This window comes from Neofelis nebulosa, chromosome 3 (genome assembly GCF_028018385.1).
Source record: "Neofelis nebulosa isolate mNeoNeb1 chromosome 3, mNeoNeb1.pri, whole genome shotgun sequence".
Taxonomy (NCBI): Eukaryota; Metazoa; Chordata; class Mammalia; order Carnivora; family Felidae; genus Neofelis; species Neofelis nebulosa.
Genome location: NC_080784.1, coordinates 80,607,145 through 80,619,939, shown reverse-complemented (window position 1 = coordinate 80,619,939; position 12,795 = coordinate 80,607,145). Strand labels below are relative to the sequence as shown.

The following is a 12,795-nucleotide window of genomic DNA, read 5'->3' as shown; positions in this document are numbered from 1 at the left end:
CAGACTTTAAAAAAAAAAAAAAAAAAAAAGGGAGGGGATGATTGTTTTCTCAACTCTCCCAAGGATGATAATGTCAAGAACTTTAAAGTCTGAAATCGTACTCTGCTTACAAGCTACCAAATTTGTCTGCTATGATTTCATGGATTTTGGCAGAAGACACGTGACTCATGGTGAAAAGACTACTAATTAATTGCAGCAGTAGCAATGCTCACAGTATCAGCTCTTTGACCCTCAGTTAATAAAGGGTGGTGCCCCACGGGTGGAGGATACCTGCATAGAGTGTTCTAAGAGAGGACGGGGGTCAGTTGGTTAAGTGTCTGCCTCTTCATTTTGCCACAGGTCACGATCTTAGGGTACTGAGATTGAGCCCTGTGTGGCACTCTGTGCTGAGTATGGAGCCTACTTGGGATTCTCTCTCTTCCCCTGCCCCTTCCCCATGCATGCGTGCTCGCTTGCTCTCTTTCTCTCAAAACAAAAACAAAAAAACAAAAACAAAACAAAACAAAAAAACAAGAGGAACCCAGAGCTTAGGAAACCCAGATCTTTCATGGTGGTTATTAAAGCCTACTTTTTTCTCTAGGAGGAGACCCAGTCTGTGTCTTCCCAGGCTGTTTGCCCAATAGACATCCTTGTAAAGATAGTCTGGGACAGAGCCAGAAGTGCAGAACAGTCGTAAGAAGTGTAGAACACAAGAAACCCATCAAGAATTGTCTCCTACCACATAGGTAGCTGGAACTATTCTAAATATATAGGAGAGATGTGACTGATATACATGGATGCCCTAGGGCTTAATTCTCTTCTAGGGCTCAGGCTAAGAAAAACGGAGTCCTTTGTCTAGGCGAGGGGGGGTGGGGGCTGCCATTTCCAAAATGCCCAGTGTTTCTGTCAAATGTATTAAATCAAAGAAGAGAAAGAGAATATCAGAAATTTTATTTAAAAGCTAATATTTTCCTTCATTGCTTTTTGGGAAAATATAAGTAGTATATTTTAACCATTAAATACAGCTGACCCTTGAACAAGGTGTGTTTGAACTGTACGGGTCCACTTAGGTGTGGATTTTTCTCAACAGAGTACAGTGGTGTAACTGTCTTTTCTCTTCATTACAATTTTCTTAAAAACATCTTTCCTCTAGCTTACTTTATTGTAAGGATACAGCATATAATACATGTAACATACAAAACGTGTGAATTAACTGTTATTGGTAAGGTTTCCAAAGGTCAACAGTAGGCAACTAATGAGAGTTAAGTTTTTGGAGAATCAAGAGTTATATGTGGATTTTGGATGGCATGGGGGTCGGTACCCCTAACCATCACATTGTTCAAGGGTCAACTGTAGTTAAAGAAAAGTTTTTGATCCCTATTACAAAAACAAAAAACCCCCAAACAAACAAACAAACAAACAAAAAAACCCCACACCAAATTCTGAAAAGTAGGAGGTGATTTAGGTAAAGCAGCTTATGCTGATCATTTCTTGCTTTCAAAAAGATACGGACAGTGTGCTTTTGGGAGACACCTATGAAACATATTGTTATCTGACCTCTGTTGGCTGAAGTGAGAACTCATTTTAGGACTTTATATTTATTTAATCACTTTATGCCCTATCCTCACTCCTTCTTAGCGGAAGGAGCCTGTGAAAAGTTTCTTGTATCCAGCCAAGCATCTACTCTGTTTGTTTTCCACACTTTGTTTTACTACATAGGTCTCTTATTTCATAGGACTTCCCATTCTCCAGGTAACTTCTTATGCCTCCTCTCCATAGAGATTGTTTCCAGACTTGGGTTTTGCTGCCTGTTAGGAATATTCCACCTCGCAAAGTTTGTGCCATGTGGGATTCTGAAATCCAAAGGAGAAGTAACTGGGTCAGGCTTCTGAGCTATTGTGGGGAAAACCCAGGAAATTGAATACAGAAATGTTAAGTCTAAATGGGAAGTCTGAACGGTTATCTTGGTGGCCTGTTGAGTGCTGGATCACATAGCACATCTATACGTTGAAGGACAACAAAAGGGTCACAGAAAACAAAGGAACAAAAAGGTTAATGTTGAGAACCTGACCCTGAGCCAGGATTGCTGATTCTGAGTCCCTGTTTTGGGACAGGATGGAGAAAGCTGAGCAAAGGGATAGGCCCATACTTTCTGCACCTGCCGTTGCAACAGTTCTTTCACTTTCCAAAAGGAGTGTTTTTCCTTTACCAAAAAAACAAAGCCATGTTAAAAAAAAATAATAATATGTGAAGATTAAGTAGATAATAGCTATAAAATTTATGATCTTTATTTTTTAAGAGCCTTGTAAATATAGTCACATTGTTACTTTATCTTCATCCTGTAGCTGTCCTCCCTCTCAGCAGATGGATGGCCATCATTTAATCACTAGGCTATTTATGACCTGAACGAGTTGATGGGGGTGTGGTAAAACATCTCATCTTCCACCACCACTACCCCAGAAGCACCTTGAATAATTGCTGGGAGATGAAATGGGAATTGTTTGGCTAAGTGTGGTCTTAAATTCTCTGTCAGACCTTCCCTCATCCTCTCCCTTTTGATTAGTAAGACACCATTTAAGGTTCATTTTCTGATAAAGAATTGAGTGACTTTTTTGCTGCTGGTACTACAGATCATTTGAGATTTATAGGTTTCTTTGCTTGGTATGAAATAGGTTTTATGACTTCCAAATGAATTGGCTGGATAGGGGGATTGTAAATAAATTGTTCAAAAAATAATGTTTTTTAAATGTGAGCCCCTGTCCCCTTTTCTGGGCAAAGGGTAGGAAACCTTCTAGCATACTAAATACCTATCAGGTCAGTAATGCAATATTTCATGTACTTGATTTATAAAATCCAGTTTTAGTTGTAGAATGTGTGAATTGGTTGTTAAGATGTCCGTGGAAGACTTCACGTGCCCAGCACTCTGCCTGGCTCTGTGAGGTCTACCGAGAGAGTTAAAGACCTGATTATAACCCAAAGGCAAGAGAAATATCTGAAACAGTCACAGAACGAGGATGGGCCTTCAGAGAAGATCTGTAATTTAGTCCAAAGGAGAAGCATTTGGGCAGGCAGGTCTGGAGCTGAGCCAGGGAAGGGACAGATCAGGGCTGGCAGAGGGGTTGGGGAGCCTGATTGGTGAGGAGAGACCTGAGGCACAGGGTGGGGGACCATTGGGGGAGCAGACATGGAGGGGGTACATTGGGGAGCACACTAGTTCTTGGGTAGGCGGATGGGGCAGACTGGGTCTCAGGTGGCTAAGGGTGGCTGGTCGAGCCAGCTAAGTGGGAGGAATTAGACTGGGGGCTTATTCAGGGGACCACAGAGGTGACACAGGCATGAAGCGATGAGAAAGGGAGTCTCCTGACACTGAGGAGGAGGTGGAGAAGAGAATAGCGTGGGAGCTCTTGGAAGTAAAAATGGATAGAACTCGATGTTAGCTTTGCTACAGAAGACAGAACCATAGGTAATGCTCAGGAATGTGGAAGGATAAGGAAGCTGCTCACAGAAACTGGTTTTAGCTGAAGAGGGTGAATTTGAGGTGAAGAGCATTTGGGTGTAGCAGCCATTGAATACATGTGTGTTGAGAGTGTAATTGAAATGAGAAACTTCCATCGCTGTGCTTTTAAAGTAAGCTTCATATACCAAGTCACAAGCCTCCAGTGTGAGATAATTGAAACATAATTTAATTCCAATCAACCCATATTTATAGAACTCTCTTTTACATTTAGGCCCCTCCATCCATGAGTCTGTTCACTGACCTTTATACGTTAGCTTTTTTTTTTTTTTTTTTTTAATTTGCAAATACTGGAAATGTTAAGGTCATCAAAGATTTTTGCTGCTCATGGGTTTCTGTCTCAAATGCTGTCTGTGGTCTGCTCTAGAGGAATCTTGATTCCTGGCTGCAGTTTTTTTCTGAGTTGTTCCATGTACACAACCAGATGAAAAGGCTTTAAACATTAATAGACCGTCTTGAATTTTTGGAGCTACAGGTAATGAGTTTGACTGTAGATTCTCACACTTTCCTTAAAAGCAGAAAACACGGATATCTCAAAAGTCCAAGCAGCTAGTCTTGGCAATTGGATTCTGGTGTCCTAATTAGTGAACTGATTTGGTGCTAGGATGGGCAAGACTCGATCTCCACAAACCTGGAGAAGGACTAGGCATCTCTACTTTTGGATTGTGGCTTTTGGGGCTACAAGACCAGGAAGGATACAATGAGAACTCTGTCTCTTCTGGTCATCAGGAGAGATGAGGAAGCTATCATCTTAGCCAATTAGGAATGCAGTTTCATGTATTTGGTGTTCTATTGGCTTTATTGCTATTAATCCTGTTCTTCCAACTTCCACCTGTAGCCCCTGCCAGACGCGATCACCCATGGTCCAGTGGCTTAACACGCAGTCCCCGACCACCCCAAGCTGCAGCCCAGCGATTACACCGCCTTCACCCAAGCCACCGCCTTCCCCCATTTCTCTTCCCACCACCATAGTGGACAAGCCGCCTGAAAGGTACGGGGTTTGGAAAACGATGTGAATGATGGGCAGCACGCAGAAAGGGCTTGACCAACCTGAGCAGGTTCTTGTGTTCCTCGCGTGGGGCTTGCTCAGGTTCTCCCAGCCTCCTGGACCTCTTGGACAACATTGACAACCTTGTCTCTGACTGTGTGTTGGTTCAAGAGCAAGTAGCTTGTTAGGAGAAATTGGCTCTATGTGAGTGCTGCTCGAACCTGCTGTCCTACTCTGTCTTTTTGGTGCCTGTTGTGCATTTATGAAACTGCTTATTTTGGAAGAATTTCTCATCCATGAATATAAAACACACGCTGTTTTTTAAAGGAAAGTAAACTGGGCATTGGGAGCAGGAATTAACGTGGCCGTTTAATGGGCCAGTTGTGCAGAAGCCAGAGGTGCTGGCCCAGCAAGCTCTTCTTCCTGGGGGGGGTAGGCTGAAGTTCTTATCAGCGGCTCCCCCCACTCCAGTGACGTGGGACGCTTCCTTTGCTGCAGTTTGCATCTGGCTAACAGCACGTTTTCCATCCTCGCCTGTGTGCTCTTTCCCCAGAAGGGCACAGAGGGTGTTTTGATGAGTGGTGAGAAGCTGAGCCTGAAATGCCTTTTTCAGGCAGAAGGGAGTGGGTCAAACAGGGGAGACCCAACTCAGAATGACAGGCTCCCTCCAGAGTGACGTGGGAAGCAGACTGTCAGTCTTGACAGATTGATGTCGGCAGCGCACTGCTGAAGTCACTTGGTGTGTGTGCGCCTCTGCCCTTCACCGCCTGGCCTTCTGTCTCAAGATAGTAGTGCCTCCCCTAATAGGTAAACTAAGGGCTTAGGAATAAACACACCCTGTGGCTCTGACAATGCTGAACGAGAGGAAAGGGCATCCCACCAGGCAGAGGGGACAACTAGGTGAAGAGGTTCATCGAAAGCTTCTCAGAGAAGCTCCCTGAAGAAAGATTTGAATTTGAAACCCATCATTTACTTGAAAATCAAGTGCTGGAGTTCCGCCTGCTGTTCACTTCCCTGCTATTTTTTTTTTTTTCTTTTTCTTTTTTGGAAGGAGTTGTCCCACTGGTGCTATATAAATGAGATTTGGGAAGGGAGGGTTGGGGTAAGGTGAGGTTTCCCCCTCCCGGTTTCTCATATTTTAATTTGTGTCTTGCACGTTCCCTTTTCAGCGTTGTCAACCGGAAGGCTCGAGCAGTATATCCGTGTGAAGCAGAACACAGCTCAGAATTATCTTTTGAAATAGGAGCAATTTTTGAGGATGGTGAGTGTTAGCGGGAGCTTGGTAGTAGCATGTATTCTGTCCTCCCCAGAATGTCTGTAATCCAGCCATGGGTTGTGGGTTTGTCAGGAGCACACATCTATCCCTTGACACTTTGGACAGGAGAGAGCTGGCCCCTTTGGCTGCCAGGAACTGAACACCAGCGGGGGGCTATGGAGTTCACCTTCTGGTTTCATCTTGTTTATTCTCCAACCCTTTTAACTCTTGTGCATCTTCGTTCAGGACATCTTTTTCCTGATGTAAAGAAGCTAGTGCCACTGGGAGTTCGATACTTCTGATTTGCATCCTTTGTTTGCTTCTCCCAGAGTCCCCCGCCAAGCCTCCTAAGTGCTTCAGGTTCGCCAAGGCTGAGTTACAGAAGAGTATACTCTTGTCGAAAAATTTTGGTTTATAGTTTCTCTTACCATTCTTAGGCTTTACATGATTTTTTTCATTTGAATAGTGTGTGAATCTCTAGATTTGGGTATTGCCTCTGCATATTGAAACCAGGGTATGGATTTTATCCGAGTCTTTAATATTCATACACATGCATGGAGGATCTGTGCCCAGCTTAATATTTCACAGATTTCTCCTATGGTTCATTGTTTATCTCTTTTCCCCCAGTCTCTTGATATCTTCCTTAACAGCCCTGCTCATCATGAAATTCATTGGTTGCTGTGGAAACAGTGATGCGTGGGGGTGGGACTGCCCAAAAGAGTTCTGTGGAGACAGTGAGGGTCTTAGATGCCTGGAATGCAATGGTCGATTAGCCAGAATGTGTGGAATATATGGAATATAGGAATACAACGCCTAGTGGTATATTGTCAGTAATGTAGCATTTGCTCGTGGTGGTTTTTTAGAAAGGAAGTTAACTGCCTCCTGTAGAATAGATTTCTATATATGAAGGACATGTACTCTTGAGAGCCAGGGACTCTAGATAGTGTCAGAAAACAAACAGCACCACCACCAAAACCCTACATATGAAAGAATTATACTCTATGGAGAACTTTTGTTCTTGGAGTTGAAGCAAGATCATTCCTCTATCACCATAACATACATACCTGTGATTTTGCCAGGATGGCGTGGTACAATAGCCACCTACTCTAGCCCTGTCACATACTGGCATATCATATGGCATGAGGGAATGCTGAGACCGTAGTGTTGAAACCCACTCATCTGAGAAATGATGGTGCATTTGTCCATCGTGTGATTAGATTTGACTGGGAGCCTCTGAAATCCTTTAGACTGTATCATTTGAGAGATATTTACCTTTGTAGAAGGCGTTATCTGTTAGGATGCCTTTGGCTGCAAGTAATGGAAACTGACACAAATGGCTAAATTGTCATTAAGATGGATTAGTTCATATAATGATAAGTCTGGAAGGGTTGGTTAATTCACATTCTCAAAGATACCATCAAGACCACAGTGGATCCATCTCTGCTGAACCGCTCGTGGTCACAGTTTGTGGGCAGGCGCCTCTGGCCAGCATCCCTAGTGGGGATGAGATGGCTGCCACAGCCCAGTCATCGACCCTAATAGAAGGAGGTGGCTCAGTCAGTTGAGCATCCAACTTTCAATTAGTCGTGATTCTAGGGGTTTGGGATTGGGCCCTGTATTGGGTTCCACACTGAGCATGGAGCCTGCTTGAGATTCTCTCTCCCTCTGCACCCCCCACTCGCTCTTATTCTCTCTACCCCCACCCTGCCCTCAAAAAAAGAAAGAAAGAAAGAAACTTCTAGAACTTCTTTCCTAGTTAACCTGCTCTGATGTTTCAGTAGCCAGAACAAGGTCATGTGCCCACCTTAAACCCATCACTGGCAAGGACTTAGGGCAGTCTGAACCACACTGGGTGCAGGGACACCTCCTGCGCGCACGCACACACACACACGTATGTATATACACGTATACATGTGTGTACACACATACCAGTATCTCATTGTGTTTAGAAAGAGGAGAGTTAGCAGAGATCTATGCATTGCCAACTCTGCAGTTATTTTGCCTGAGAGCAGATTGGCCTTTCTACTTTCTCTGTGCTTTTGGGCAAGTTCTTTGAGTTCTCTGTGTATCAGATTCTCCATCCGAATCTTCAAGGATGTCTACAAGAGTGATGCAGTGTAGGACAGCATTTGGGGCCATGGGTAGGTAGGGCTTTGAGAACAGCACAGACCTCTGTGGAGGACGTTGCCGACCAGGGAGCCACTCTTGGCACACCACCGTGTGCCGTGGTCGGGCTCCTCTTTGAGCCAAGGCCTGTCTCCCTCACATTCAGTGCTCTGTAGTCCTGGTGTCCAGCTCTGTCTGGACCACTTGCTGGGGCACCCAGGGTGTCTCAGTTGTTCCTCTGTCTCTTCCTGAAGGCCAGCTGCTCTGCACATGTGTCGACACCGTCTCCCTCCACGAGCGTGTGAGCATCTTATTTTACGTGAGCTGCTTGTGTTGCACGTGCCTCCCTGTGACCTTCCGGTAGTGGTACAAATAAGCACAGTGGAATGCATTCAGGGCCTCCACCATCAGACTTGCTGTGTCTTAGGGCTGGTTCTTAAAGGGTACAGAAAATCAAAGGCCCTTGAACAGGATTTACTCTTTTTTATGTGTTCGCACCTTCATCACTGTGCATGATCTCTTTGCAGAGAATTTATAATTAGTTAAAACTGTGTGCTTGCTCAGAAACTGTCTAAGGAAGCACTTCCTTGACTGGCTTGGGGTCTTCCCTTCTGACGACTGACACAAAATAGGGCACATAGGCAACTCATCCAGCCTCAGCTTCTGTGGAGCAAGGCTGAGCTCCAGGTGGCCACCATTATAGCACAGCCCACAGGAATGTGCCAGGAACACACCCTTTCTGCAAACCAGCAATACTTAGGCCCCTAAAATGCCCAAGACGCTTTTGCTGTGTCCACTTGTCCACTGAAGTCTTGCAGCTGTCATTAAATGCTCTTGCAGAATAATCCCCTTTTGTCCCTCATATGGGCAACAAAGGAAATTGGTTTATGGCATTCAGTGGCCTTCGGTAAAGACAAAATCCAGGTCAAAATGGCCCCTGGGCCACGTTGTCAGTAGTTATGTGGTTTGTAATATATACAACAGTAAGAAACCCTAAACCAGAGTGTGGAAGAGAAAGGGATCTGTAGTAATTAAGTAGCTTGATAGCTGTTCCTTTCTCTTTGCTCTTACTGTGTGGACCTGGACTTAAGTTATGGGTTTAAACTCTAGGCTAAAGATTGATCTGTATGGTAGACACATGAGTGCTTAACCATTGTTCAGGGGAAATGCCTCCCGTATCCCCCAGGGAAGGCAGTGTTTGCAAAGTCTCAGAGCAGCCTATATTCCTGTGACTGTCACATGGACCTTCCCTTTTCTTTTGGCCTGGGAACTCCAGAAACACTTTAGCCTGGTGACCAGTTAGTCTTGCTCTCTTTTCAGGTAGGCGGCCCTTCAGCTGGTAGGCCCCCCAGGTCAGTGGGAAGTGGCATCCCTCCACAGGCTGCCGGGCAGGACCGGAGGGGCCCTGGTGGGAGGATTTCTAGGAGCTGGCCATCTCTCAGACGCGCTTCCTAGACTTTGTTCATTTACACTTGGATACGTGATTGATCCGATGCTTTGGGGAGCAGGTGTGGCCCAGGTTGATCTTGTGAAGCTTCTGGTGATTCCTTTTAAAGGTCTCAAATACATAAAGAGTAATCCTTGCAAAACAATTTAGCATTATCTTGGCAGGTTGAATCTGTACAGAACCCACAACCCAACAATTGTACTCCTGGATCTATTCCTAACCTTAAGGAATCTTTACATATTAAGTAAAAAAAGGGAGTGCCAGAAGAGTACATAATGTGGTTCTGGCCAAGCTTGGAAATAAGCAAAATAAGTAGTCTATTATTTAGAGATATGAACAGATGTGATGAGATTGTGTTTTAACCGCAGCCAGGGTAAGAGAATGAGAAATAGAACATTCAAGCTCCTGATCACCTCAGGGTAGGAAGGGGCTTTGGTGAGGGGATGGCATAGGGACAAGCCTAGGATGAGGCCTCTGTATCAGTCACACATCACCTGGGTTCTGGGTATTCACTATATTATGATGCTTCAGTGACTTGAATATTTGTCTTACATCTTGTTTTTATTATGCTAAAAAAAAATCCCACCATATTCTCTTCTGGAGAAAGCTTCTTACAAATTATTCTTGTCTCTAGCTCTAGTGCCCCTGTTGTTATGGGGTGGTAATTCATGAAGACATGGAAAAACCACAGTGAAATTTCACCTCATATCCATTAGGATGGCTGTTAATCAAAAAAACATCTAAAGTCACAAACAAAAAAACTAACCCTCTGGGGGCACCTGAGTGGCTCATTCGGTAAAGTGTCTGACTCTTGATTTCAGCTCAGGTCATGATCTCACAGTTCTTGAGTTCGAACCCCACATCAGGCTCTGTGCTGACAGTGTGGAACCTGCTTGGGTCTGTCTGTCTGTCTCTCTCTCTCTCTCTCTCTCTCTCTCTCTCTCTCTCTCTCTCGGTGTCTCTCTCTCTCTTTCCCACTGCCCCTCCCCTGCTTGAGTGCACACTCTCTCCCAAAATAAGTAAACATTAAGAAATCTTTAAAAAAAAACCTCAGAAAGTAACAAGTATCGGGGACAATATGGAGAAATTGGAACCCTTGTGCATTGCTGGTAGGAATGTAAAATGTTACATGTAGCTGTTGGAAGGCAGTATGGAAAAAAATTAAGTACAGAATTACCACGGAATCCAGCAATTCCACTTCTGGATAGATACAGAGAAGAATTGAAAGCAGGGACTCAAACAGGTATTTGTACACCCATGTTCACAGCTGCCTTTTCACAATAGCCAAAAGGTGGAAACACCCACGTGTTCATTGGGTAAACAGAATGTGGCATATATATGTATAATGGAATATTCATCCATAAAAGGAATGAAAATCTGATACATGCCCCAGCATGGGTGAACCTTAAGGATATTATGTTAAGTGAAATAAGCTTGTCACAAAAGGACAAATAGTGCAGAATTCCACTTATATGAAATCCCTATAATAGGCAAATTCCTAGAGACAGAAAGTAGACTAGAGGTTCCCAGGAGCTCAGGGTGGGGAGTGAGGAGTTAATGTTTAATGGACACAGAACTTCAGTTTGGGAAGATGTAAAAATTCTGGAAATGGATGTGGATAGTGGCGATGGTTACACAACATTGCAAATATTCTTAATTCCCCTGAATTGCACGCTTCAAAATTATTAAAATAGTAAATTTTAAGTGCTACATATTTTACAACAGTTAAAAAAAACCACACATATTAGGGAGCATTGGTATAATTGTCATCACGTACTGATTGGGTTCTTAAGGGTGTGTGACTCGCCCAGGACCACACAGCTCTATGTGGCAGGACAGGGTGTGGCCGAGGCCCTTCCACGGCACCGGGCACATAGTTAGTGCTCTCCAGTGCTTGCTGAGTGACTGCCATACTGTCTCCCTCTGTGTCCTGGGGGTCTTCAGTGAGCAGCTGCCTCTCCACGGCCTCTTGGTTGAGTGCTGGAGCTGCCGACCTGGCCCCGACAGGGAATTGTGGCTGGTGGCAGCCCAACGTCCGGGAATTTGGTGGAACTATCTTTAGTTCACTCCCCCCATTCCATTCCCATGCCTAGTGGCTTTGGGAGCATTTGAGGAAGGTATTTACTACTCTTCAGTGCTAGTTGGGGTCCCTGGCCCCATACCCTTCATCTTAGTTGGGGCTTCTGTAACAAATACCACAGACTGGGTGGCTTAAGCAGCAGAAATGTATGTCCCACCATTCTGGAGGCTGGGAATTCTCATCAGCATGGTCGGGTTCTGGTGGGAGCTCTCTTCCTGGTTTCCTCACATGGTTTGTGTGTGTGTGGGTGGGGGGGCGGATAGTGGTAGGGAGGTTGGAAGGAGAGGAAGTGATCCTCTCCTGTCTTTTCTTACAAGGATACTTCCATCATGGAATGCCACCCTCATGAGCTCAGCTAACACATATCCCTCCCAAAGACCCTACCTCCTAATATCGTCCCGCTGGCAGTTAAGGTTTCAATGCATGAATCCTGGGCAGACACAAGCATGCAGTTCATAACACCTGTCTCGCCCTGTGCCCATGGCCTTCTCCCAGCATGAGGCTGACAGGGGCTCCACAGTTAAAGGAGAGCCAAGCTCTTGGACTGAGACAGACAGGGAGTGTTCAGCCCTCAGGGACGGGCACCAGGGGCATGACAAAAACTGAGACCCATACACATTTACTTGCCTGCATTGGACAGGGGCATGGACATGGTGTGTGCCTGGCATCACATCTCATGTAAAGTGTCTCATTTTAATCTCAGCAGCAACTTCAGATCGCTTCTTGTCTTTTAGAAACGAGGAGCATGGAGGTCATGAGAGATGGAAGTAAATCACCCAGGGTCTCCCAGTCATTAGGGAGCCAGAGTTCCAGCCAGCATCTCATTTCTCTTAGATTCACTGCCTCTAGGAGTCAAAATCTTCCCAAAATGACGTTCTTATTTCCAAAGCCACCTGTATCAGGGTTCTCCAGAGAAACAGAACACATAGGATGTGAGTGTATGTGAATGAGTGAATCGCTTTTGATAGATAGGTATTGGCTCATGCAGTTGTGGAGATGCAAAATCTGTAGGATAGGCCAGCAGGCTGGAGACCCAGGGAGTAGTTGCTGTCTGTGTCCAAGGGCAGGTTCCCTCTTCTTTGAGGGATGTCAGGCTTTGTTCTGTTAAGGCCTTCAACTTCTTGAATGAGGCCCACCCATATCATGCAAGGTAATCTGCTTTACTCAAAGTCTGCTGATTTCCCTGTTCATCACGTTTAAACATCTAGAATAACGTGTGAGTCTCATGGCCTAGCCAAGTTGACACGTGAAACTATCACATTGCCATTGGAGGAAATGGTTTGACCAGTGAAGTACAGCAAAGAGTCTAGGATGGGCATTTTGGGATTTGACGCTCCCAGGAGCGTGGTGAGACCCTCACCGGCCTCATCTGAAACCTCCGAGGCACTTTCCTGTGCCTGGGGAGGCCCAGCTACGGGTGCTCTGC

The 12,795-nt window shown here is 45.0% G+C and overlaps 1 protein-coding gene across 4 annotated transcripts in view; it reads left to right on the top strand.

The window, feature by feature from the left end:
• ARHGAP10 (Rho GTPase activating protein 10) overlaps positions 1-12,795 on the top strand; it is a 323,616-nt gene that overhangs the window by 307,909 nt on the left and 2,912 nt on the right. For all 4 annotated transcript variants that reach the window (XM_058721211.1, XM_058721212.1, XM_058721210.1 and 1 more), the window contains 2 exons: positions 4,332-4,484; positions 5,651-5,742. In XM_058721211.1, coding sequence (XP_058577194.1) covers positions 4,332-4,484; positions 5,651-5,742 — 245 coding nt within the window. The remainder of the gene's footprint in view (positions 1-4,331; positions 4,485-5,650; positions 5,743-12,795) is intronic.